Genomic DNA, 24,990 nt, shown 5'->3' on the forward strand with positions numbered 1-24,990 from the left:
CCTGGAGTGTAACAACAGTTGTATTCTTAGTGTGTTGATTTCAAGTTCTTACTGTTAACCTACAAAGCATTACATTGGCTTGCAATAGTCTATGTGCCAGGGGGCTAGGGTCAGTCTGTTATATCTGGTGTAATTCTCCTGTCTTATCTGGTGTCATGTGTGAATTTAAGTATGCTCCCTCTAATTCTCTCTCTCTCCCTCCCCTCCCGGAGGACCTGAGCCCTAGGATCAGGACTACCTGGCCTGATGACTCCTGGCTGTCCCCAGTCCACCTGGTCGTGCTGCTGCTCCAGTTTCAACTGTTCTGCCTGCAGCTAGGGTACCCTGACCTATTCACCGGACGTGCTACCTTGTCCTGGACCTGCTGTTTTCCACTCTCTCTCTACCGCACCTGCTGTCTCGACCTCTGAATGCTCGGCTATGAAAAGCCAACTGACATTTACACCTGAGGTACTGACCTGTTGCACCCTCTACAACCACTGTGATTATTATTTGACCCTGCTGGTCATCTATGAACATTTGATAATCTTGAAGAACAATCTGGCCTTAAATGGCCATGTACTCTTATAATCTCCACCCGGCACAGCCAGAAGACGACTGGCCACCCCTCAGAGCCTGGTTCCTCTCTAGGTTTCTGCCTTTCTAGGGAATTTTTCCTAGCCACCGTGCTTCTACATCTGCATTGCTTGCTGTTTGAGGTTTTAGGCTGGGTTTCTTTATAGCACTTTGTGACATCTGCTGACGTTAAAAGGGCTTTATAATTACATTTGATTGGTTGATTCTTAGGACAGTGTTGTAATGGCTTTATGGCTGCGAGTGTAACAACGGTTGTATTCTTAGGACAGTGTTGTAATGGCTTTATGGCTGCGAGTGTAACAACGGTTGTATTCTTAGGACAGTGTGTTATAACAGCTTTATGGCCGCGAGTGTACTTCAAGTGAAAGGCTAGAGCCTCATTCTGAGGGGAGTTAGTATTACGCCTCGTTTTACCAGACAGGATACTGAATCGTCAGAGATTCTGCCCAAAATGAGTTTGATGGCCCCTGGTCTAGGAACAGTACATATTGCAGCTCTGCAGAAACTGGAGAGCTACTTCTTCTGAGAAAACTGACAGAATTCAACAAATGCCGACAAAAGGGTCAAGTCAATTCTTTGTTAGTGTATTTTGCTCATCCTTACTTGAATACAATTGCAGTTTAAAACATACCTCAACTCAAAACACAGCACAAAAGGGGGAAACTGGGTGATATTTCATGTAGAGCAGTTTTTCCCAACCCTGGTCAGTACACATTTTTGTTGTAACCCTGGACAAACACACCTTATTCAACTCATTGAGGGCTTGATGATTAGTTGACAAGTTGAATGAGGTGTGCTTGTCCAGGGTTACAACACAAATGTGTCCTGTTGGGGTACTGGAGGACCAGGGTTGGGGAACACTGCTCTAGAGCAGCGGAAACGTGAAATTATTCTCTTCATCAATTCTTGTCTTCATTTTTTTTCTAGAAAATGTAGGTCCCTTGTGCCCGTGTCCTAAGTGTATGATTGGTTGGGGGACGTTTACGCTAAGCTGGTTGTGATTGGTCAACAGGCACATGGAGTGTCCGCCTCCAGCTCCACCGTTAGTCCTTTGCTCAGAAGGAAAGCTTCTTGCTTTGGCTCCCGCCCTAGGAAGTTCTTGAGCATCAGTTCAGCGTCCTCCGAGCCTCCGGGCTTCAGAATAAAGTTTCTGTAGTCGAGCCCCACCTGGGAGATGGAAAAAGACATCGGCATTAAGCAGAAGGCCATCTTAGCCAAAAAACAATTACATTTCTGCCGTGGTGAAATCATTTGGAGCTCAAAAACCAAAGTCAGGGCTGCAGGTAGTCACTAGAATCAATAACGGCTGATACCAATTACTAGATAATAGCTGAAGATGGTCAAGTGTAAAAACAGCATTGTAAATAACAGATAAGATTGTAAATAAATTGCTCAGCTGTGCCAACCTTGGGGTTCATGATGCCCTCCTGCTTGAAGCGGGCGTAGAACATGTCCATGGAGTAGACCTCGCTCCAGAGGTAGCCGTAGTACTGGGCGTCGTAACCACCTGCCAGGTGGCCAAACGTGGCAGGCATGTTGGTTCCTATGGGCACAATGGCAAAGAGAAAGGATTGTTTAAAAGCTGTGACAATTACCATAGGAGTTGGCAAGATGGCACAAACAGATCTGGGACCAGGCTACCAAACTACAGCTGTGATGGTGGTCTGGCTCATTGGTTGAGGTTGTCTCTGACCTGAGGATGCGGGCACGCCCAGGATCTCCTGGCACAGCCGGGCGTACTCCTCGGCCGGGTCCAGGCCATTCTTGGTGTGGAGTGCCTGGTCCACCTTGGCCAGGACAATCTGACGCAGGTTAAACATACCTGCATGGGAGGGAGAGGGTTAACACTTTAACACACTGATACCTGTAAACCAGGTAGTTCTTCAGGAGTCTGTTTGGTGACCACAGCCCAATAACCTAACCTCCAGCACTGGTGTACAAGGTGTTAAGGGGTGTTCTATTAAGGAACCAGGGCATTGTTTCGTAGTGACCCACCCGTGTTGGCCAGCCGGGACTTCATGAGTTTATCCAGCAGGTCGTCAGGGATAGGGGCACCCGTCTTGTAGTGTTTGGACATGCGCTGCAGGGGCTCTTTCTCCCACACCCAGTTCTCCAGCATCTGGGAGGGCGCCTCCACAAAGTCCCGCTCCACGTGAGTCCCGCTGAACATGGCAAAGTCAGCCTGGTAGCAGCAGAGACAGAGGAGAGACAGGGATCTGTTAATAAACTAATCCTGAGGTGTTAGTAGTAGACATCAAACTGGAACAATTTGATGTTCATATCAGTCTGAATAAAAAATATCATGCATGTATAATATGAAATACACTGCTCAAAAAAATAAAGGGAACACTTAAACAACACAATGTAACTCCAAGTCAATCACACTTCTGTGAAATCAAACTGTCCACTTAGGAAGCAACACTGATTGACAATAAATTTCACATGCTGTTGTGCAAATGGAATAGACAACAGGTGGAAATTATAGGCAATTAGCAAGACACCCCCAATAAAGAAGTGGTTCTGCAGGTGGTGACCACAGACCACTTCTCAGTTCCTATGCTTCCTGGCTGATGTTTTGGTCACTTTTGAATGCTGGCGGTGCTTTCACTCTAGTGGTAGCATGAGACGGAGTCTACAACCCACACAAGTGGCTCAGGTAGTGCAGCTCATCCAGGATGGCACATCAATGCGAGCTGTGGCAAGAAGGTTTGCTGTGTCTGTCAGCGTAGTGTCCAGAGCATGGAGGCGCTACCAGGAGACAGGCCAGTACATCAGGAGACGTGGAGGAGGCCGTAGGAGGGCAACAACCCAGCAGCAGGACCGCTACCGCCGCCTTTGTGCAAGGAGGAGCAGGAGGAGCACTGCCAGAGCCCTGCAAAATGTGCATGTGTCTGCTCAAACGGTCAGAAACAGACTCCATGAGGGTGGTATGAGGGCCCGACATCCACAGGTGGGGGTTGTGCTTAAAGCCCAACACCGTGCAGGACGTTTGGCATTTGCCAGAGAACACCAAGATTGGCAAATTCGCCACTGGCGCCCTGTACAGATGAAAGCAGGTTCACAATGAGCACATGTGACAGACGTGACAGAGTCTGGAGACGCCGTGGAGAACCTGCAACATCCTCTAGCATGACCGGTTTGGCGGTGGGTCAGTCATGGTGTGGGGTGGCATTTCTTTGGGGGCCGCACAGCCCTCCATGTGCTCGCCAGAGGTAGCCTGACTGCCATTAGGTACAGAGATGAGATCCTCAGACCCCTTGTGAGACCATATGCTGGTGCGGTTGGCCCTGGGTTCCTCCTAATGCAAGACAATGCTAGACCTCATGTGGCTGGAGTGTGTCAGCAGTTCCTGCAAGAGGAAGGCATTGATGCTATGGACCGCCCGTTCCCCAGACCTGAATCCAATTGAGCACATCTGGGACATCATGTCTCGCTCCATCCACCAATGCCACGTTGCACCACAGACTGTCCAGGAGTTGGCGGATGCTTTAGTGCAGGTCTGGGAGGAGATCCCTCAGGAGACCATCCGCCACCTCATCAGGAGCATGCCCAGGCGTTGTAGGGAGGTCATACAGGCACGTGGAGGCCACACACACTACTGAGCCTCATTTTGACTTGTTTTAAGGACATTACATCAAAGTTGGAGCAGCCTTTAGTGTGGTTTTCCACTTTAATTTTGAGGGTGACTCCAAATCCAGACCTCCATGGGTTGATAAATTTGATTTCCATTGATAATTTTTGTGTGATTTTGTTGTCAGCACATTCAACTATGTAAAGAAAAAAGTATTTAAGATTATTTCATTCATTCAGATCTAGGATGTGTTGTTTAAGTGTTCCCTTTATTTTTTTGAGCAGTGTATATATTTTAGATTGAATAATCAGAGGAGGACACTGCCCTCTCAGGCATTAAAGTGACTTGCAAGAAGTCCTTGTTTACAAACTCTTTCAGGTTGATTTTACAGGAAATTAAGAGCCAGAGTGGGAAATATATTAACCATCACACTAAAATGCCTTAATTTTTTTGACATTTTAGTCATTTCGCAGACGCTCTTATCCAGAGCGACTTACAATTAGTGAGTGCATACATTGTTCATACTGGCCCCCCCTGGTTTATTCAGACAAACATTAATTTCAGTGCTTAGGAACAGAACAATGTTGTATACTAGTAATGACACCACACACACACACACCTGAGCGCAGAGCTGGTGCATGACATGGCCAAACTCGTGGAAGTAGGTCTCCACCTCGTCATGCTGCAGCAGGGAAGGGGCGTCGGCCGTGGGCTTGCTGAAGTTGGCCACCATGGCTGCCACCGCCATCTGGCGGGTCCCGTCCGACAGCAGACAGCCGGGCTGCAGGCCGAAGCAGGCCGCGTGGCCGTACTTCCCCTCTCTGGGGGGGGGTTACACACAATCACCATGACTGTTGAACATGACTGGCTAAAACTTTTGATATGTTTATTTTAGGGCTGTCAAAAATAGCGCGTTAACGACGTTAATTAGTTGTTTGCTGTTAATTACGTCAATTTTTTTAACGCATTTCACGCATGCGCAGTGTGACAAATTATTCAGGTCAGGAAAGTGGTTGGGAGCTAGAGGCGAGATGGAGCAAGGTGAGCAAAGTGGGCCTATTGACGGATTCAAATATAAAAAGAATGATGATGGTACAGTTAACAAGTACAAGGTTATTTGCAAGATTTGTAAGAAGGAGTTTCAATTTCACCAGGGCTGTTCAAGCTTGAAGTACCATGTCAACGCCAAACATGCGTTTGCTGGGCCGTCAGATTCAGCAAGTGGTTTGCGCCAGACCACGCTGAATGTTTGCAGGCAATTAACAAAATCAACCTCAGATAATTTGACCAACACAATAGCAAAATGGATTGCAAAGGATTGTAGACCCATTAGCATTGTAGAAGACTCAGGTTTCCTTGATGTTTTGCAAGTGGCGTCTCAAGACTCATTCTATAAGCCACCGTCAAGAGCCACAGCCAAAGACAAATATTATGGTGTGTAGTATGTTTCAGCTTGATTTAAAACACCATTATTTGGCTGTGTTAATAAACAGACATAATATGAAAATTATGTATCTGTGTCCTGTTATTTATCTTTTGGTATGCATTTCAGAAAAAAAATGGTTAGGATTCAGGTGTAATTGCAAATAGTGATTAATCATGATTAATCCACTGAAAATTCTGATTAATTTGATTAAAAATTTTAATCATTTGACAGCCCTAGTTTATTTTTTTATTGTCTCCCTCATAATGTTGACGAGCAAAGGTGAGCTCTTTCTTTATTTTAATTGCAGTTGAACTTCATTTACAAAATTAAACTGCAACTCTGCAGAGCAATGAAATACAGATTTCTTCCCCTCCCAAAAAGGATCAAATCCTTATAATAATAATAATAAATAATAATATGCCATTTAGCAGACGCTTTTATCCAAAGCGACTTACAGTCATGCGTGCATACATTTTTGTGTATGGGTGGTCCCGGGGATCGAACCCACTACCTTGGCGTTACAAGCGCCGTGCTCTACCAGCTGAGCTACAGAGGACCACATATAAAAGATCGATATATCATAACATTCATCGTACATAGCACATTGTTTTGCTTTTTTGTGTATTGATGTGAATATTGATGTGTATATTGATGTGTATAGTGTATATTGACGTGTATAGTGTATATCGATGTGAATATTGATGTGTATAGTGTATATCGATGTGAATATTGATGTGTATAGTGTATATCGATGTGAATATTGATGTGTATAGTGTATATCGATGTGAATATTGATGTGTATAGTGAATATCGATGTGTATATTGATGTGTATAGTGAATATTGATGTGTATAGTGTATATTGATGTGTATAGTGTATATTGATGTGAATATTGATGTGTATAGTGTATATTGATGTGAATATTGATGTGTATAGTATATATATATATATTGATGTGTATAGTGTATATCGATGTGAATATTGATGTGTATAGTGAATATTGATGTGTATATTGATGTGTATAGTGAATATTGATGTGTATATTGATGTGTAGTGTATATTGATGTGTATATTGATGTGTATAGTGTATATTGACGTGTATAGTGTATATCGATGTGAATATTGATGTGTATAGTGTATATCGATGTGAATATTGATGTGTATAGTGTATATCGATGTGAATATTGATGTGTATAGTGTATATCGATGTGAATATTGATGTGTATAGTGAATATCGATGTGTATATTGATGTGTATAGTGAATATTGATGTGTATAGTGTATATTGATGTGTATAGTGTATTGATGTGAATATTGATGTGTATAGTGTATATTGATGTGAATATTGATGTGTATAGTATATATATATATATTGATGTGTATAGTGTATATCGATGTGAATATTGATGTGTATAGTGAATATTGATGTGTATATTGATGTGTATAGTGAATATTGATGTGTATATTGATGTGTAGTGTATATTGATGTGTATATTGATGTGTATAGTGTATATTGATGTGTATATTGATGTGTATAGTGTATATTGATGTGAGTACTGATGTGTAGTGTATATTGATGTGAATATTGATGTGTATAGTATATATATTGATGTGTACAGTGTATAGTGTATATTGATGTGAATATTGATGTGTATAGTGTATATTGATGTGAATATTGATGTGTATAGTGAATATTGATGTGAATATTGATGTGAATAGTGTATATTGATGTGTATAGTGAATATTGATGTGTATATTGATGTGTATAGTGAATATTGATGTGTATAGTGTAGATTGATGTGTATAGTGTATATTGATGTGAATATTGATGTGTATAGTGTATATTGATGTGAATATTGATGTGTATAGTATATATATATATATATATATATATATATATATTGATGTGTATAGTGTATATGGATGTGTATAGTGTATATTGATGTGAATATTGATGTGTATAGTGTATATTGATGTGAATATTGATGTGTATTGTGAATATTGATGTGTATAGTGAATATTGATGTGTATATTGATGTGTATAGTAAATATGGATGTGTATATTGGTGTGTATAGTGTAGATTGATGTGTATAGCGTATACTGATGTGAATATTGATGTATATTGATGTGTTTAGTGTATATTTATGTGTTTGATGTGTACACAGGGGGCACATGTGAAAGAGACCTTGGTCTCAGCATGAATTCCTGTTAAAATAAAGGCTAAATAAAATAAAATAGTAAACCAAAGGCGGCAATCTTTAAAATCCTTGCCCCTTTTTGATCTCCTCTGCTTTCCTCCGACTCACCTTGGGAAGAGGTCCAGGTAGAACTGGCCCACCACCGTGCCTGAGGTGCGGTCCTTGACGCAGTAGAGGGTGACGTCGTCGTGCCACACAGGAGCGCCCTCCACCAGGTCAAAGGTGAGGTTGAGCAGCTCCTGGTAGATGTCCAACAGGCCCCGGGTCACCACCTCCATGGGGAAGTACTCTTTCAGCTGGTTCTGGTCCACCGCGTACTGGGTCTCCTCCACCTACAGGGGGGCAGAGCAGAGGAAATAGATTCAATTAAACACTTTAAAACGTTTTTTATCCCCTCAAGGGCAAATACACAGCCCACAGGGTCAGCTCTACCACCGCAGTAGAAAATACAGAGATTTGTTTTTATTATCCCGTTATTCTTTTTGCATAAATATAGGCGATGCACACACACACACACACACACACACACACACACACACACACATATATATATATATATATATATACACACTATAGACAGATAATGGCGCCGGAGAAGATGGCTGCCGTTTTACATACACTATAGAGAATGGCGCCGGAGAAGATGGCTTCCGTTTTACAGCCCTCTAACCAATTGTACTATTATGTGTGTTTTTCCGCGTTATTTGTAATTTATTTTGTACATAATGTTTCTGCCATCGTCTCTTATAACCAAAAAGAGCTTCTGGATATCAGGACAGCGATTACTCACCTCGTATTGGACGAAGATTTTTTCTTCAACAAGGCGGCCGCGAAGGACAGCCTACAGACACCCGACAAGGCCCAAATCCCCGTCATTCGCATGAGGAAGAGACGGAGATATCGTGGACGTAGGTCGGGGTGCCTTGTAAGGTTCCAATGGCGAGCGAGTAAACTGCCTCTCCCATCAATCCTATTATCCAATCTTCAATCATTTGAGAATAAATGGGATGACCTAAGATTATGGTTATCCTACCAACGGGACACTAAAAACTGTAATATCTTATGTTTCACCGAGTCGTGGCTGAACGACGACATGGACAACATACAGCTAGCGGGCTATACGCTACATCGGCAGGATAGAACGGCTGACTCCGGTAAGACAAGGGGTGGCGGTCTGTGTATATTTGTAAACAACAGCTGGTGCACAAAATCCAATTCTAAGGAAGTCTCAAGGTTTTGCTCGCCTGAGGTAGAGTATCTCATGATAAGCTGTAGACCACACTATTTACCAAGAGAGTTTTCATCTATATTTTTCATAGCTGTCTATTTACCACCACAAACCAATGCTGGCATTAAGATTGCACTCAATGAGCTGTATAAGGCCATAAGTCAAAAGGAAAACGCTCATCCAGAGGCAGCGCTCCTAGTGGCCAGGGACTTTAATGCAGGGAAACTTAAATCCGTTTTACCTAATTTCTACCAGCATGTTAAATGTGCAACCAGAGGAAAAAAAACTCTAGACCACCTTTACTCCACACACAGAGATGCATACAAAGCTCTCCCTCGCCCTCCATTTGGCAAATCTGACCATAACTCTATCCTCCTGATTGCTGCTTATAAGCAAAAACTAAAGCAGGAAGCACCAGTGACTCGGTTAATAAAAAAGTGGTCAGATGACGCAGATGCTAAGCTACAGGACTGTTTTGCTAGCACAGACTGGAACATGTTCCGGGATTCTTCAGATAGCATTGAGGAGTACACCACATCAGTCACTGGCTTCATCAATAAGTGCATCGATGATGTCGTCCCCACAGTGACCGTACGTACATACCCCAACCAGAAGCCATGGATTACAGGCAACATCCGCACTGAGCTAAAGGGTAGAGCTGCCGCTTTCAAGGAGCGGGACTCTAACCCGGACGCTTATAAGAAATCCCACTATGCCCTCAGACGAACCATCAAACAGGCAAAGAGTCAATACAGGACTAAGATTGAATCGTACTACACCGGCTCTGACGCTCGTCGGATGTGGCAGGGCTTGAAAACTATTACAGACTACAAAGGGAAGCACAGCCGCGAGTTGCCCAGTGACACAAGACTTCCAGACGAGCTAAACCACTTCTATGCTCGCTTTGAGGCAAGCAACACTGAAGCATGCATGACAGCACCAGCTGTTCCGGATGACTATGTGAACACGCTCTCCGTAGCCGATGTGAGTAAGACTTTTAAGCAGGTCAACATTCACAAGGCCGCAGGGCCAGACGGATTACCAGGACGTGTACTCCGAGCATGTGCTGACCAACTGGCAAGTGTCTTCACTGACATTTTCAACATGTCCTTGACTGAGTATGTCATACCAACATGTTTCAAGCAGACCACCATAGTCCCCGTGCCCAAGGACACTAAGATAACCTGCCTAAATGACTACCGACCCGTAGCACTGACGTCTGTAGCCATGAAGTGCTTTGAAAGGCTGGTCATGGCTCACATCAACACCATTATCCCAGAAACCCTAGACCCACTCCAATTTGCATACCGCCCCAACAGATCCACAGATGATGCAATCTCTATTGCACTCCACACTGCCCTTTCCCACCTGGACAAGAGGAACACCTACGTGAGAATGCTATTCATTGACTACAGCTCAGCATTCAACACCATAGTGCCCTCAAAGCTCATCACTAAGCTAAGGATCCTGGGACTAAACACCTCCCTCTGCAACTGGATCCTGGACTTCCTGACGGGCCGCCCCCAGGTGGTAAGGGTAGGTAACAACAAATCTGCCACACTGATCCTCAACACAGGGGCCCCTCAGGGGTGCGTGCTCAGTCCCCTCCTGTACTCCCTGTTCACCCATGACTGCATGGCCAGGCATGACTCCAACACCATCATTAAGTTTGCAGACGACACAACAGTGGTAGGCCTGATCACCGACAACGATGAGACAGCCTATAGGGAGGAGGTCAGAGACCTGGCAGTGTGGTGCCAGGATAACAACCTCTCCCTCAATGTGACCAAGACAAAGGAGATGATTGTGGACTACAGGGGAAAAAAAGAGGACTGAGCACGCCCCCATTCTCATCGACGGGGCTGTAGTGGAACAGGTTGAGAGCTTCAAGTTCCTTGGTGTCCACATCACCAACGAACTATCATATTATTATGGTCAAAACACACCAAGACAGTTGTGAAGAGGGCACGACAAAGCCTATTCCCCCTCAGGAGACTGAAAAGATTTGGCATGGGTCCTCAGATCCTCAAAAAATTATACAGCTGCACCATCGAGAGCATCCAGACTGGTTGCATCACCGCCTGGTATGGCAACTGCTTGGCCTCCAACCGCAAGGCACTACAGAGGGTAGTGTGTACGGCCCAGTACATCACTGCGGCCAAGCTTCCTGCCATCCAGGACCTCTATACCAGGCGGTGTCAGAGGAAGGCCCTCAAAATTCTCAAAGACTCCAGCCACCCTAGTCATAGACTGTTCTATCTGCTACCGCACGGCAAGCGGTACCAGAGTGCCAAGTCTAGGTCCAAAAGACTTCTCAACAGCTTCTACCCCCAAGCCATAAGACTCCTGAACAGCTAATCATGGCTACCCGGACTATTTGCACTGCCCCCCACCCCATCTTTTTACGCTGCTGCTAGTCTGTTAATTATTTATGCATAGTCACTTTAACTCTACCCACATGTAAATATTACTTCAACTATCTCAACTAGCCGGTACCCCCGCACATTGACTCTGCACCGGTACCCCCCTGTATATATAGCCTCCCTACTGTTATTTTATTTTACTTCTGCTCTTTTTTTTCCCTCAACACTTTTATGTTGTTGTTTTATTTTACTATTTTTATTAAAAATAAATGCACTGTTGGTTAAGGGCTGTAAGTAAGCATTTCACTGTAATGTCTGCACCTGTTGTATTCGGCGCATGTGGCCAATACAATTTGATTTGATTAGATTTGATTGGATATACACATATACAGCTGCGGAAAAAATTAAGAGACCACTGCAAAATTATCAGTTTCTCTGGTTTTACTATTTATAGGTATGTGTTTGGGTAAAAATAAAATTTTTGTTTTATTCTATAAACTACTGACAACATTTCTCCCAAATTCCCAAATTTTTTTTGGTCATTTAGAGCATTTATTTGCAGAAAATGACAACTGGTCAAAATAACAAAAAAGATGCAGTGTTGTCAGACCTCGATTAATGCAAAGAAAATAAGTTCATGTTCATTTTTAAACAACACAATATTAATGTTTTAACTTAGGAAGAGATCAGAAATCAATATTTGGTGGAATAACCCTGATTTTTTAATCACAGCTTTCATGCGTCTTGGCATGCTCTCCACCAGTCTTTCACATTGATGTTGGGTGACTTTATGCCACCCTTGGCGCAGAAATTCAAGCAGCTCGGCTTTGTTTGATGGCTTGTGACCATCCAGCTTCCTCTTGATCACATTCCGGAAGTTTTCAAATGGGGTTCAGGTCTGGAGATTGGGCTGGCCATGACAGGGTCTTGATCTGGTGGTCCTCCATCCACACCTTGATTGACCTGGCTGTGTGGCATGGCGCATTGGCCTGCTGGAAAAAACAATCCTCAGAGTTGGGGAACAATGTCAGAGCAAAAGGAAGCAAGTTTTCTTCCAGGACAACCTTGTACGTGGCTTGATTCATGCGTCCTTCACAAAGACAAATCTGCCCGATTCCAGCCTTGCTGAAGCACCTCCAGATCATCACCAATCCTCCACCAAATGTCACAGTGGGTGCGAGACACTGTGGCTTGTAGGCCTCTCCAGGTCTCTGTCTAACCATTAGACGACCAGGTGTTGGGGAAAGCTGAAAATTGGACTCATCAGAGAAGATTACCTTACTCCAGTCCTCTACGGTCCAATCCTTATGGTCTTTTGCAAACCTCATCCTGGCTCTTCTTTGCTTCTCATTGATGAAGGGCTTTTTTCTAGCTTTGCACGACTTCAGCCCTGCCCCTAGGAGCCTGTTTCGAACCGTCCTCGCCGTGCACTTCACCCCAGCTGCCGTTTGCCATTCTTTTTGTAGGTCACTTGATGTCATCCTACGGTTGTTGAGTGACATTCGAATGAGTTGGCGGTCATCCCGGTCAGTAGAGTGTCGTTTTCGCCCTCTGCCGGTCTGTAGCTTTGTTGTCCCCAATGTCTGCTGCTTGACCTTGTTCTTATGAACCACCGACTTTGAAATTTTAAGGATGGAAGCAACCTGACGCTCACTGTATCCCTCTGCCAGTAAAGCCAGAAATGAACCCTTATTTTCCTCACTCAAAACTTTCCTTTTCAACTATTTTGGCATGGTCAATAGTTATTTTTTGATTAATATTACTTTTGAGGTACTATTAGCACTGTTTTTGCCATCCAGCTGGTCCTATTGCAAAAGGATAGTGATGACCACAGCAGTGGTTTTTATACTTTTCCTCGTTAAATAAGATTTGGTTAATGTGATCACCTAATCAGTACCTCATTCAGTAGAATGAGGTGTGCCTGTGTTGGAATTCAACAGACACTGGAATAGAATGGCTGTCATACATGTAGAGATGCTGATTTAAGAAAAATTTGCAGTGGTCTCTTAATTTTTTTCAGAGCTGTATATATATATATATATATATATACACATACAGTGGGGAGAACAAGTATTTGATACACTGCCGATTTTGCAGGTTTTCCTACTTACAAAGCATGTAGTGGTCTGTAATTTTTATCATAGGTACACTTCAACTGTGAGAGACGGAATCTAAAACAAAAATCCATAAAATCACATTGTATGATTTTTAAGTAATTAATTTGCATTTTATTGCATGACATAAGTATTTGATCACCTACCAACCAGTAAGAATTCCGGCTCTCACAGACCTGTTAGTTTTTCTTTAAGAAGCTCTCCTGTTCTCCACTCATTACCTGTATTAACTGCACCTGTTTGAACTCGTTACCTATATAAAGAAAAACGAACAGGTCAGTGAGAGCCGGAATTCTTACTGGTTGGTAGGTGATCAAATACTTATGTCATGCAATAAAATGCAAATTAATTACTTAAAAATCATACAATGTGATTTTCTGGATTTTTGTTTTAGATTCCGTCTCTCACAGTTGAAGTGTACCTATGATAAAAATCACAGACCTCTACATGCTTTGTAAGTAGGAAAACCTGCAAAATCGGCAGTGTGTCAAATACTTGTTCTCCCCACTGTATACCGTAATTTTCGGACTATAAGCCGCGCCTTTTTCCCCATTTTTCGACCCTGCGGCTTATATAACGGTGCGGCTAATCTATGAATTTTTACAGCTAACGGCCACTAGAAGGCCTCCTAAATCTATGGATTTTACAGGTTACAGTCCACCAACTTTAACTCTATGGGCTCTATGACAGGTCCGCGCCCCCCACCTTTAAGCGGCGGGCTCCAGCAGGAAAAGCTGGAGGCCGGAAAAGAGTGAGACAGGTAGCGTGCAAAAGTAAAAGTGGAACCGAGAGTGGTACGAGAGACAGAACGAGAGACAGAAAGAGAGCAAGACAGACAGACATTACGAGAGCGAGACAGTTTGTCTCTTTCCCGACAATCCCCTCTGTGCACGAACCCTTACATATGGTAATTAAACATTAAAACACCTGCGGCTTATAGTCCAGTGCGACTTATATATGTACGCATCATTCAATTTAGCTGCTGCGGCTTATACTCCGGTGCACCTTATAGTGCGGAAAATACGGTATATACAGTGGGGGAAAAAAGTATTTAGTCAGCCACCAATTGTGCAAGTTCTCCCACTTAAAAAGATGAGAGAGGCCTGTAATTTTCATCATAGGTACACGTCAACTATGACAGACAAATTGAGAGAAAAAAAATCAAGACAATCACATTGTAGGATTTTTAATTAATTTATTTGCAAATTATGGTGGAAATAAGTATTTGGTCACCTACAAACAAGCAAGATTTCTGGCTCTCACAGACCTGTAACTTCTTTAAGAGGCTCCTCTGTCCTCCACTCGTTACCTGTATTAATGGCACCTGTTTGAACTTGTTATCAGTATAAAAGACACCTGTCCACAACCTCAAACAGCCACACTCCAAACTCCACTATGGCCAAGACCAAAGAGCTGTCAAAGGACACCAGAAACAAAATTGTAGACCTGCACCAGGCTGGGAAGACTGAATCTGCAATAGGTAAGCAGCTTGTTTTGAAGAAATCAACTGTGGGAGCAATTATTAGGAAATGGAAGACATACAAGACCACTGATAATATCCCTCGATATGGGGCTCCACGCAAGATATCACCACGTGGGGTCAAAATGATCACAAGAACGGTGAGCAAAAATCCCAGAACCACACGGAGGGACCTAGTGAATGACCTGCAGAGAGATGGGACCAAAGTAACAAAGCCTACCATCAGTAACACACTACGCCGCCAGGGACTCAAATCCTGCAGTGCCAGACGTGTCCCCCTGCTTAAGCCAGTACATGTCCAGGCCCGTCTGAAGTTTGCTAGAGTGCATTTGGATGATCCAGAAGAGGATTGGGAGAATGTCATATGGTCAGATGAAACCAAAATATAACTTTTTGGTAAAAACTCAACTCGTCGTGTTTGGAGGACAAAGAATGCTGAGTTGCATCCAAATAACACCATACCTACTGTGAAGCATGGGGGTGGAAACATCATGCTTTGGGGCTGTTTTTTTGCAAAGGGACCAGGACGACTGATCCGTGTAAAGGAAAGAATGAACGGGGCCATGTATCGTGATATTTTGAGTGAAAACCTCCTTCCATCAGCAAGGGCATTGAAGATGAAACGTGGCTGGGTCTTTCAGCATGACAATGATCCCAAACACACCGCCCGGGCAACGAAGGAGTGGCTTCGTAAGAAGCATTTCAAGGTCCTGGAGTGGCCTAGCCAGTCTCCAGATCTCAACCCCATAGAAAATCTTTGGAGGGAGTTGAAAGTCCGTGTTGCCCAGCGACAGCCCCAAAACATCACTGCTCTAGAGGAGATCTGCATGTAGGAATGGGCCAAAATACCAGAAACAGTGTGTGAAAACCTTGTGAAGACTTACAGAAAACGTTTGACCTGTGTCATTGCCAACAAAGGGTATACAACAAAATATTGAGAAACTTTTGTTATTGACCAAATACTTATTTTCCACCATAATTTGCAAATAAATTCATAAAAAATCCTACAATGTGATTGTCTGGATTTTTTTTTCTCATTTTGTCTGTCATAGTTGACGTGTACCTATGATGAAAATTACAGGCCTCTCTCATATTTTTAAGTGGGAGAACTTGCACAATTGGTGGCTGACTAAATACTTTTTTCCCCCACTGTATATACACATACATACACACACACCCACACACACACACACACACACACATATATATACACAAATAAATATAGGCTATTCTTAAAAGATAAGAATACAAACATAAAGTTAATGGCTCAGTAGAATATAATAAACAATTTAACATAAGTATAATACAGGAAGGCACAATTTATAGTCCAATATTTACACGTGTTTTGGGGATTGGGGGGCAATACAACAGAACAATCAGCTTCCTATTTCGCAACAAAGCCTCCTTCACTCATGCTGCCAAACATGCCCTCGTAAAACTGACTATCCTACCAATCCTTGACTTCGGCGATGTCATTTACAAAATAGCCTCCAACACTCTCCTCAGCAAATTGGATGTAATCTATCACAGTGCCATCCGTTTTGTCACCAATGCCCCATATATTACCCACCATTGTGACCTGTACGCTCTTGTTGGCTGGCCCTCACTACATATTCGTCGCCAAACCCAGTGGCTCCAGGTCATCTATAAATCACTGCTAGGCAAATCCCCGCCTTATCTTAGCTCACTGGTCCCCATAGCAACACCCACCCGTAGTCTGCGCTCCAGCAGGTATATCTCACTGGTCATCCCCAAAGCCAACACCTCCTTTGGCCACCATTCCTTCCAGTTCTCTGCTGCAAATGGCAGGAATGAACTGCAAAAATCTCTGAAGCTGGAGACTTATCTCCCTCACTAACTTTAAGCATCAGTTGTCAGAGCAGCTCACCGATCACTGCACCTGTACACAGCCCATCTGTAATTAGCCCACCCAACTACCTCATCCCCATATTGTTATTTACATTGTTATTTATTTTGCTCATTTGCACCCCAGTATCTCTATTTACACATCATCTTCTGCACATCTATCACTCCAGTGTTAATACTAAATTGTAATTATTTTGCACTATGGCCTATTTATTGCCTTACCTCCATAACTTACTACATTTGCACACACTGTATATAGATTTTCTATTGTGTTATTGACTTTATGTTTTGTTTACCCCATATGTAACTCTGTGTTGTTGTTTTTAATCGCACTGCTTTGCTTTATCTTGGCCAGGTCGCAGTTGTAAATGAGAACTTGTTCTCAACTGGCTTACCTGGTTAAATAAAGTTTTTTTTAAATCTTTGCATTCTGAAACTCTGATATCATCCAACAGCGATGTATTTATGTGTGTGTTAAATAAATGACTGTTGGGTCACTGAGCGTAACAGACACTGTATTTTCCCTCTTCTCTACCTGGGTCATGAAGTAACGCGTGTCCCAGGCATGCAGCTCGCCGTTGAAAGGCAGGTTCCTCTTCTGGCACTCCTTCTCCTTCAGTGTGAGGATGACCCTGCGCTCCTCCTCCCCCAGGGGCTTCAGCTTACGGGCCAGCTCCTCTGGAAAAGAGGAACATTACCTTATTGTCAAAAGGTACACAAAGGACATGTGTCTCCTCCGAAAGACAGACACAGGTTGGAGCAGAGGGGTGGTAACTAGTGTGTGTGTAATTGCGCGTGCATTGTTGTACAATTTTTTGCAATGTGAACCATTTTGTGTTGTAGCAGTTGTGTTTGTTAATGCATAGTTGTGTGTGAGCAATGCCCTCAACAAACAATATGACATCAATACTTTCCCTAAAATAGAACAGGGTGGTTACGGCCAGGGGAGTATAGTGAAGCAGCTGCAGCACACACAAAAAACTAATGTTTTATTGTCACATACACCGGATAGGTGCAGTGAAATGTGTTGTTTTACAGGATCAGCCAGAGTACTACAGTGCCCCTGGAGCAAGTTAGGGTTTAATTATTACACATATATTACTTTGTTTCTGATAGAATGGACAACAGCCTCTGCAGCTAACAATAGTCAACCACAAACAACTAGCCAAATTGTACACTGGTCAGTTGAAAATGGAACCACGAACAATAACAACCTTTCAATGAGTTGTACGAACTCCTTCCTCAACCCCTCCGATCTCGATCAGTAACACCCACCTAGGAAGCCGGCCACCTTCTTGCCAGACTTGGCCATGTTCATCTCCAGGACAAAGTCAGTGTGGGTGGTGAAGCCCAGCAGGGAGCTCTTCTGAGCCCTCAGCTGCACTAGCTCCTTCAGGATGGCAGAGTTCTCCTACACCAGGAGAAAATTACACAGGGTGGAATCTGAAATTCATTCCAGGGGACCATTTTTCAGGTTATCATTGGTGCTCAGAGAAAATACAAAATGTGGAGCTGAAACGCACCACCAACCAACATGTTGTCTATCATACATGTTGGCTGAAATAAACTTAAACGTACATTTCCGTGCAGCAATTCAACTTTATTTGAGGGGGCTCGTTGATTTTCTTGTTTCAAGTACTTTCTCTGGTCATTGCCATGTATTTTTTTTTTATTATTACGGAAGTGTACCCAATTCTCCCCAATACCGGATAGCATCTCTGTCTCACACAGAACAGACCATGGCTCACCTCTTTGCAGCGAGAGTTGAAGGCCTCCTCCAGCTTCCTACGGGTCTCGGGGATGAAGCACTTCTTCATGGTGGGGAAGTAATGAGGGTACTTGAGGGTGATCTTCAGCTTGTCCCCGTCCTTCTCCAGCGAGCTCAGGAAATCCTCGGGGAGACCGCCTAAAGTGCATCGTCATACATGTCGGAAGTCATATTTCTGGATTTGCTTTCAATTATCCAGCGCTTGTTGCTTCTTTTTTTACGCAATCAAATTGGAAACCTGAAAACTAGCTCGATTTTCATATGGCCAAGAAAGAGACATCAACATTTCCAAGCGTCCTTCCCCTTAATGTCACTAAATCAGTTACTGTCGAACTGCACAGTGACCGTCGGTGAAAGTGATGTTTTTGGCATTCTTTTGACCCGTGACTTCTACAAAAGAACAGGGACTGCTTTGATAAGTGCCTGACCAATGATCCAATTGCAGACCAAATCTATAGCCTATGAACTCACCCAGCTCCTCTCTGGTGAAAACCAGACTGGTGGTGTCCTCGTTCAGGTGCTTGTTGAAGTCAATGCACAGGTTGCTCAGCTTCTTCTTAATCCTCTTGACTTCCTATTTTGAGATAGAAGTAAGACAATGGGTTGACAATGACCCTAATGATCAGAGGTAGAGCTGGGTTCAAATACTTTTTAAAATATTTTCTGATACTTTAGCTGTGCTTGTCTGAACCACTACAGGCAGGCTAAAGCAATCGCTCAGTATTGGAAAGATGTCAAATAGTATTTGAACCAAGGTCTAATCAGAGTATGAGCTTTGGAATTTAAAACCTTTCAGTAAAGTCCCTTACATCCTGTGTCTCTTTGGTCAGGTGGAGGCCGTTCCTTTGGCCCAGCTTGATGAGCCTCTCCATGTACCTCTTGGATTCATCAGTGAGCGTGTCAGCGTCAACCTTCCCCTGTGAGGACGGAAAGCAGAACTCGGGTGATGAGAACGATACTCCACCCAGCCTTTGCCTTAGCCATAGGATAATTCTAAAGACAACATGATGAGGCAATAACATTTGAAAACATACAGGCCTCACCTACAGAGATCTATCGGTTTATCTCAACAGGCCAAAGGGTATTTTCCCCTTCTTTATTAGTCCTGATCCCTCAAAGTATTTATCAGCTGTACTGATCTGATGAAGTGGCAGACGAAAGCACATCCACTGAGTGTGTTTTCAGATCAGGGCAGACTTCAGATGAAAAATAAATCAAATGACTTTTTTCTTCCCTTTTTAGCTCAGACCTTGCTGATAGCTATTTTATTGAGGAAAAATGTACTTTCTATGACTGTGATATGTGGATGTCCCACCTAGCTATCTTAAGATGAATGCACTAACTGTAAGTCGCTCTGGAAAAGAGCATCTGCTAAATGACTCAAATGTCGATGTAAAGAGATGAGGAGAGGAAGTCACTTTAGACTATTGAGATGGACCTTCTGTATTGACCTCTTCCTCCTCACCTCCAGCGCCACGATCCTCTGGTATACATCCTCCCTCATGCTCATCTCCACGTCAAACTCTGACAGCTTCTTGTCGGCGTCGGTGCTGGCCGTGCGCACGTCCTTGGAGGAGGACACGTGCTGGGGGAAGTCCAGCATATTGCGCTCAACTGGAACAACATGTCAAAATGCAAGCGTGAGCAGGTGTTATGAGTGTCATTTTCTTTGCATGTGATTTTTATTATTTATTTAAACAGGGAATCCCCCTGAGACCAAGGCTTCTTTTTAAAGGGAGCCCTGCACAGAATCATACAAACTCACAATATTTACAATTCCAATGCAATAAAAACATAAAACATTTACAAGCAATTGAAGAAAAGTAACTTGCAAAACACGATCATGAAAAAAATAACATTCCTCACTATAAAAAAAAGTCAGCAACTGTATCATGATGCACTGTATCATGACGATGATTATATATATTGGGCTTTTTCAGTGCTCAGAGTGCTTTCGTACTGAAAGACTGGAACTCACCTCATCCATTACCAATGTGTAGCACCCACCTGTAGTTTATAAATCCAGTCTAATGTGAAAATGTTCTGTTTGAAACATAAGCTCATGTTTTGGGGAATGTGCATTGTGATGAAACAGGTAACAAAAGGCCTAAAATGATGAGGCAGGAAAGCGAGTATAAAAACATGTTATTTTGTACAATATATTTTGCTGCTCTGGGTTTATGAAAGGCTACAACTGCCTGATGTAACATCTACAGCCCAGGGTCCACTGCCTTTGCCCTGGCTTCAAAACAATGCCCAAAACACTATTGTGGTGAGCATAGGCTGGTCAGCTAGTCTTTGTGTAAAAAGTGCTGATTTGTCTATACCATTGCATACCTCTTTCCTGCCAACTCAGACTTTTCCCCATCGCTTACAATGGCAGTGGAGTAGATGCTAGGTGTGGTTGCCTTGGACTGAACTGATTATGTATCCTTAGTTTAGTTTTTTGTGAAACCTGCCCATCAGCTACCAACAAAGTGCAAGGACTTGTTCTTTGCCTTCTTTACATGAGTATATGGTTCTACTGTACAAATGCACCAATTATGAATCAACCTATATGTTTTTTTTTTTTTTTTTTTAAAGGGGGTAGATCAGCTTAATATTGCAGATAGATTGTAACTTCCATCAATGTAATTGTCTGCATCACTTCCAATCCCCATGTTTTTATATATATATATATATATATATATATATATTCCCCTTTATTACTTTCCAACCCCACCACCCTTTCCCTAATTGGAGTAAACTAGTGAACAACAATGCTTAGGCCTCTACTTCCAGCTTATACTGACTATATACATTTTATGGACACAGTCAATTTTACAATAATTATATTTTGTTTGTTTTTTCTCCTGAACTTCTTCTACTCTCAACCTCTCTGATCATTTTCATGATGTCCATCCGGTTTGCTTCTATATGCCATATCTTTCTGTGCTCCTTCACAAAAGCTCCCAACCTACAACCTATATAGTTATTATGGACACAGTATGCTTACATTATTAGTTATCTTGTTATTAGTTGTTGTTAGTTGTTATTAGTCCCATCCTTCAACTCCATTCAACACCTCCCATCTATCTCTTAACACCAGCCATATAGGTTTGCCATTTGCCATATATTTTTCAACTGTATTGTGATGTTTTACAAAAGCTCTGAACCTTTCTATTCTCATTGTTTCTACAGATCGTAAATTGAAAATAAACATATTTGCTAAAAGTATTATTATATTATTGATCGATTGACTATGACTTTTCAGATCACCCAGTAATGCTATCTGCAAGGTTAGCTCCAGGTAAATATTGCAATCCTTTAGCCATTCCTGGACCTGTGTCCAAAAACAAGCTACAAATGGACAGTACCAAAACAAATGATCTAGTGATTCTGTCTCTTCGCAGCAAAATCTGCAGAGCTGGGAAGATTGTATCCCCCATATAAATAATATTCTATTGGTAGCAAGAATTTTATATAATAATTTAAATTGAAAGATTCTAAGTTTTGAATCCGGTGTCGTTTTGCGTATCAGTTCATAAACACTATGCCATGGGATCGGTACGTCAAAAATCTCCTCCCAACTATTTCGCAATCTATATGGGACGGCTGTCAATCCTTTGGTTATTAAATGAAACTGGTATACTTTTTTATTTATCACAGTTTTCTTTAACCAATTATGTTCTTTAATGCAGGGCCGACAGACAAGTTCCTTACTTTCTCCCCCTTCCACTTTCCTCTTCCAGTTTTGCAGTAAGGCTGCAATTATTTGGTTGTAATTTTGGGTAGAGCAGACATTTCCATATGTTTTTGTTAGCTGCATGTGCGACATAACTCCACCAGTCCTACCGATGATATCATTTACGAAGATTATACCTTTTTTAAACATTTCGTCAAAAAAAATCAATGTCAATTAGTATATTTGAGTTTAACCACAATATTTGTTGCATTATTTGTTCTGTCGTTTCTGGAGGATTAAATTGAAATTGCAACCAACTTTCTATGGCTTGTTTTGGAAATAGTGATATTTGGGAGATGATTTCCTTTTCAAATAACTGAAAGTGAGAGGTTGTAATCTGAATAAAGGGAAAAAGGACATTCTTGAACATTGGGTGAGACAATCTTACTAATTTGCTAGAGAACCAATTCGGATTTAAGTATAACTTTTGTATGACTGAAGCTTTTAGTGATAGGTCTAATGCTTTAATATTTAATAATTTCTGTCCTCCGAATTCATATTCAATATATAAATAGGCCTGTTTAATTTTGTCTGGCTTGCGTTCCAAATAAAATTGAATCTTTTTTTCTCATATAATTTAAAAAAAACTGTTCGCTAGGCATAGGCAAGACCATAAGCAAATAGGTCAACTGGGATAATACTAAAGAGTTAATCAGGGTGATTTTTCCACAAATTGACAGGTATTTACCTTTCCATGGTAGCAAGATCATATCTATTTTTGCTAACTTTCTATTAAAATGTATTGGAGTGAGATCATTTATTTCCTTTGGGATATGTATTCTGAGTATATCCACATCACCATCAGACCATTTTATTGGTAAACTACATGGTAATGTGAAAATTGTATTTTTTTGTGATCCAATACGTAATATAGTACATTTGTCATAATTTGGTTGTAATCCAGAGAGGTTAGAAAATGTATCTAGATCCTCTATGAGGCTGTGGAGGGATTCAAGTTGTGGATTTCAAAGAAAACATGAACCATCAGCGTAAAATGATACCTTTGTTTTTAAGCCCTGGATTTCTAATCAACCTATAGGTTGTTATATAGAGGAAATTATAGGGGAAACCTGTTGGGAAGCACTTGTCAAGTCACATACACTCAATATCCCTCCGACCCTCTAATTATTTCCTTGATGGCAGACGGCTCTTTAAATGACTGGAGAGGTTGACACCGTATTTTCACCGTACTGCTGTGACCTCAATTCAGTAATTTCAATTCACTGTCACAATAGAGGAAAGGGGGTTAAAGAAAGGTGGCATTTTGGAGTATGGGTCTCACCCACCAGTGTACTCCACCTCTACATCAGCGAGGGCTTTCAGGGTGTTCTCATAGGAAACACTGGCCAGGTCCAGGGCCCCAACACAGTCGTACACCTTTTTGGTCTTGTCAATAAGCTCATCCGAGAGCTGATGGATCTGCTCGGGGGTCAGGTCCCAGCGCAGGCGGTTGTCAGCACACACTCGCGCACCACTGCCAGACGCCACCTCTCCTGTGGGGTGAAATAAGGAATGGTCACGAGTTGGATGGTTCGTCTTGGAAAAGGCCTACTAACTACTGAACCGTGAGGAAGTGTACACGTTATAAGGACATAGCTTGTTTCAGTATGGCGGCATGTGCTATAAACTATGCCTAGTTTGAGCATCAGCACTGCTCACGTGGTGAGAAGATACTGTGGCTGATGTACTATTAGATGTACAGTCAAAACTACAGTTTTACACCCCATGAAAATACTAGCTAGCAACAGTTCCCTGTTGCCCTTAAACACTTGCAACCAATAGGCCGTATGCAAATGTCAACCCGTGATAGTAGTAATAGTGTTGACATTTCTACTATTTTATCTATGGAAACTATATATGTGGATGTGCATAGTAGTAGCTAATCCAGCGATACTTTGAGGTTCAGCACTGCTTACCTAACAAAATTAGCTAACGTTAGCTAGCTAACTATCGTTTAATTAATTAGGCGGCTGTCATCCTCCCTACTGAAAATCTAGCTAGCTAGCCAGTCAATGTAACAGAGGGCATTGTCAGTACTGCTGACGTAGCTTGTAGTTAGTTATATTGTAACATTTGGAAGGTTCAGGTTCATTATCAAAACGCGCCAGTGGGATTCTTGCCAACTTGTAATCGCGCCTTTTGATATATCTGGCTAGGTAGCTAGCTGAATGGGACGGATGCACTGGATGTATGCTGTAGCTAGCTAACTAACAATCATTTTAGTGGGTGGCTAAGCTGGTTAGTTAGCTAGATAAGATGAACCTGCAGAGATGTGCTTGCTTGCTACAAACACAACATTTTAATAGCGTGCAATACATGTTCTGTTAAATAAGGTTAACGTTAGCTAACCAATTTAAATCAGCCACCACACTTGCAAGATAACTAACGTTAACGCGTTAGTGTTCAGAAAACCAGAAACCGTTAGCAAGTCCAGCACAGACTGACGATCGAATATGCAAAACGTTGAGTTTATTCATTTGACAATGAAGTGTTATAAAATAGCTAATGTAATTTGGATGAATTTCGTAAAGACTCACCTGTCGGTGCCATATTTCAGAAATCTGAGAAGCAACGTTCGCGGAGAGTTTTACAGTCTGTGGTTGACGATGCCAATACAGCGATTAGGGGTTTTGACAACTGAGGTTTCCACTAGTTATCACAGCCACAAAGTCAAAAT

General features: G+C 42.4%; 1 protein-coding gene and 1 non-coding gene across 2 annotated transcripts; both read right to left on the reverse strand.

Annotated features, from left to right (window-relative positions):
- Window positions 1–1,355: 1,355 nt before the first annotated feature.
- thop1 (thimet oligopeptidase 1) lies at window positions 1,356–24,974 on the reverse strand. Its single transcript, XM_041889640.2, has 14 exons — window positions 24,851–24,974; window positions 23,600–23,806; window positions 20,055–20,203; window positions 19,399–19,506; window positions 19,061–19,163; window positions 18,570–18,727; window positions 18,097–18,232; window positions 17,357–17,499; window positions 7,879–8,102; window positions 4,767–4,968; window positions 2,572–2,758; window positions 2,270–2,398; window positions 1,983–2,119; window positions 1,356–1,743 (listed from the first exon to the last, which is right to left on the reverse strand). The coding sequence occupies exons 1-14, from the start codon at window positions 24,861–24,863 to the stop codon at window positions 1,582–1,584; spliced, it is 2,058 nt and encodes a 685-aa protein (XP_041745574.1). The 5' UTR covers window positions 24,864–24,974; the 3' UTR covers window positions 1,356–1,581.
- On the reverse strand, window positions 18,880–19,016 carry LOC121577486. Its single transcript, XR_006002637.1, has one exon. It is a non-coding gene; the product is annotated as a small nucleolar RNA SNORA16B/SNORA16A family (small nucleolar RNA).
- Window positions 24,975–24,990: the final 16 nt, after the last annotated feature.

The sequence above is a fragment of the Coregonus clupeaformis genome, chromosome 11, assembly GCF_020615455.1.
Source record: "Coregonus clupeaformis isolate EN_2021a chromosome 11, ASM2061545v1, whole genome shotgun sequence".
In the NCBI taxonomy this organism is placed as follows: domain Eukaryota; kingdom Metazoa; phylum Chordata; class Actinopteri; order Salmoniformes; family Salmonidae; genus Coregonus; species Coregonus clupeaformis.

Coding starts and splice junctions, on each gene's coding strand:
- thop1 (XM_041889640.2), bottom strand. Junction 18,728..19,060: donor TTTCACCAGAGAGGAGCTGG/GTGAGTTCATAG, acceptor GATGCACTTTAG/GCGGTCTCCCCGAGGATTTC. Junction 4,969..7,878: donor TACCTGGACCTCTTCCCAAG/GTGAGTCGGAGG, acceptor ACCCCCCCCCAG/AGAGGGGAAGTACGGCCACG.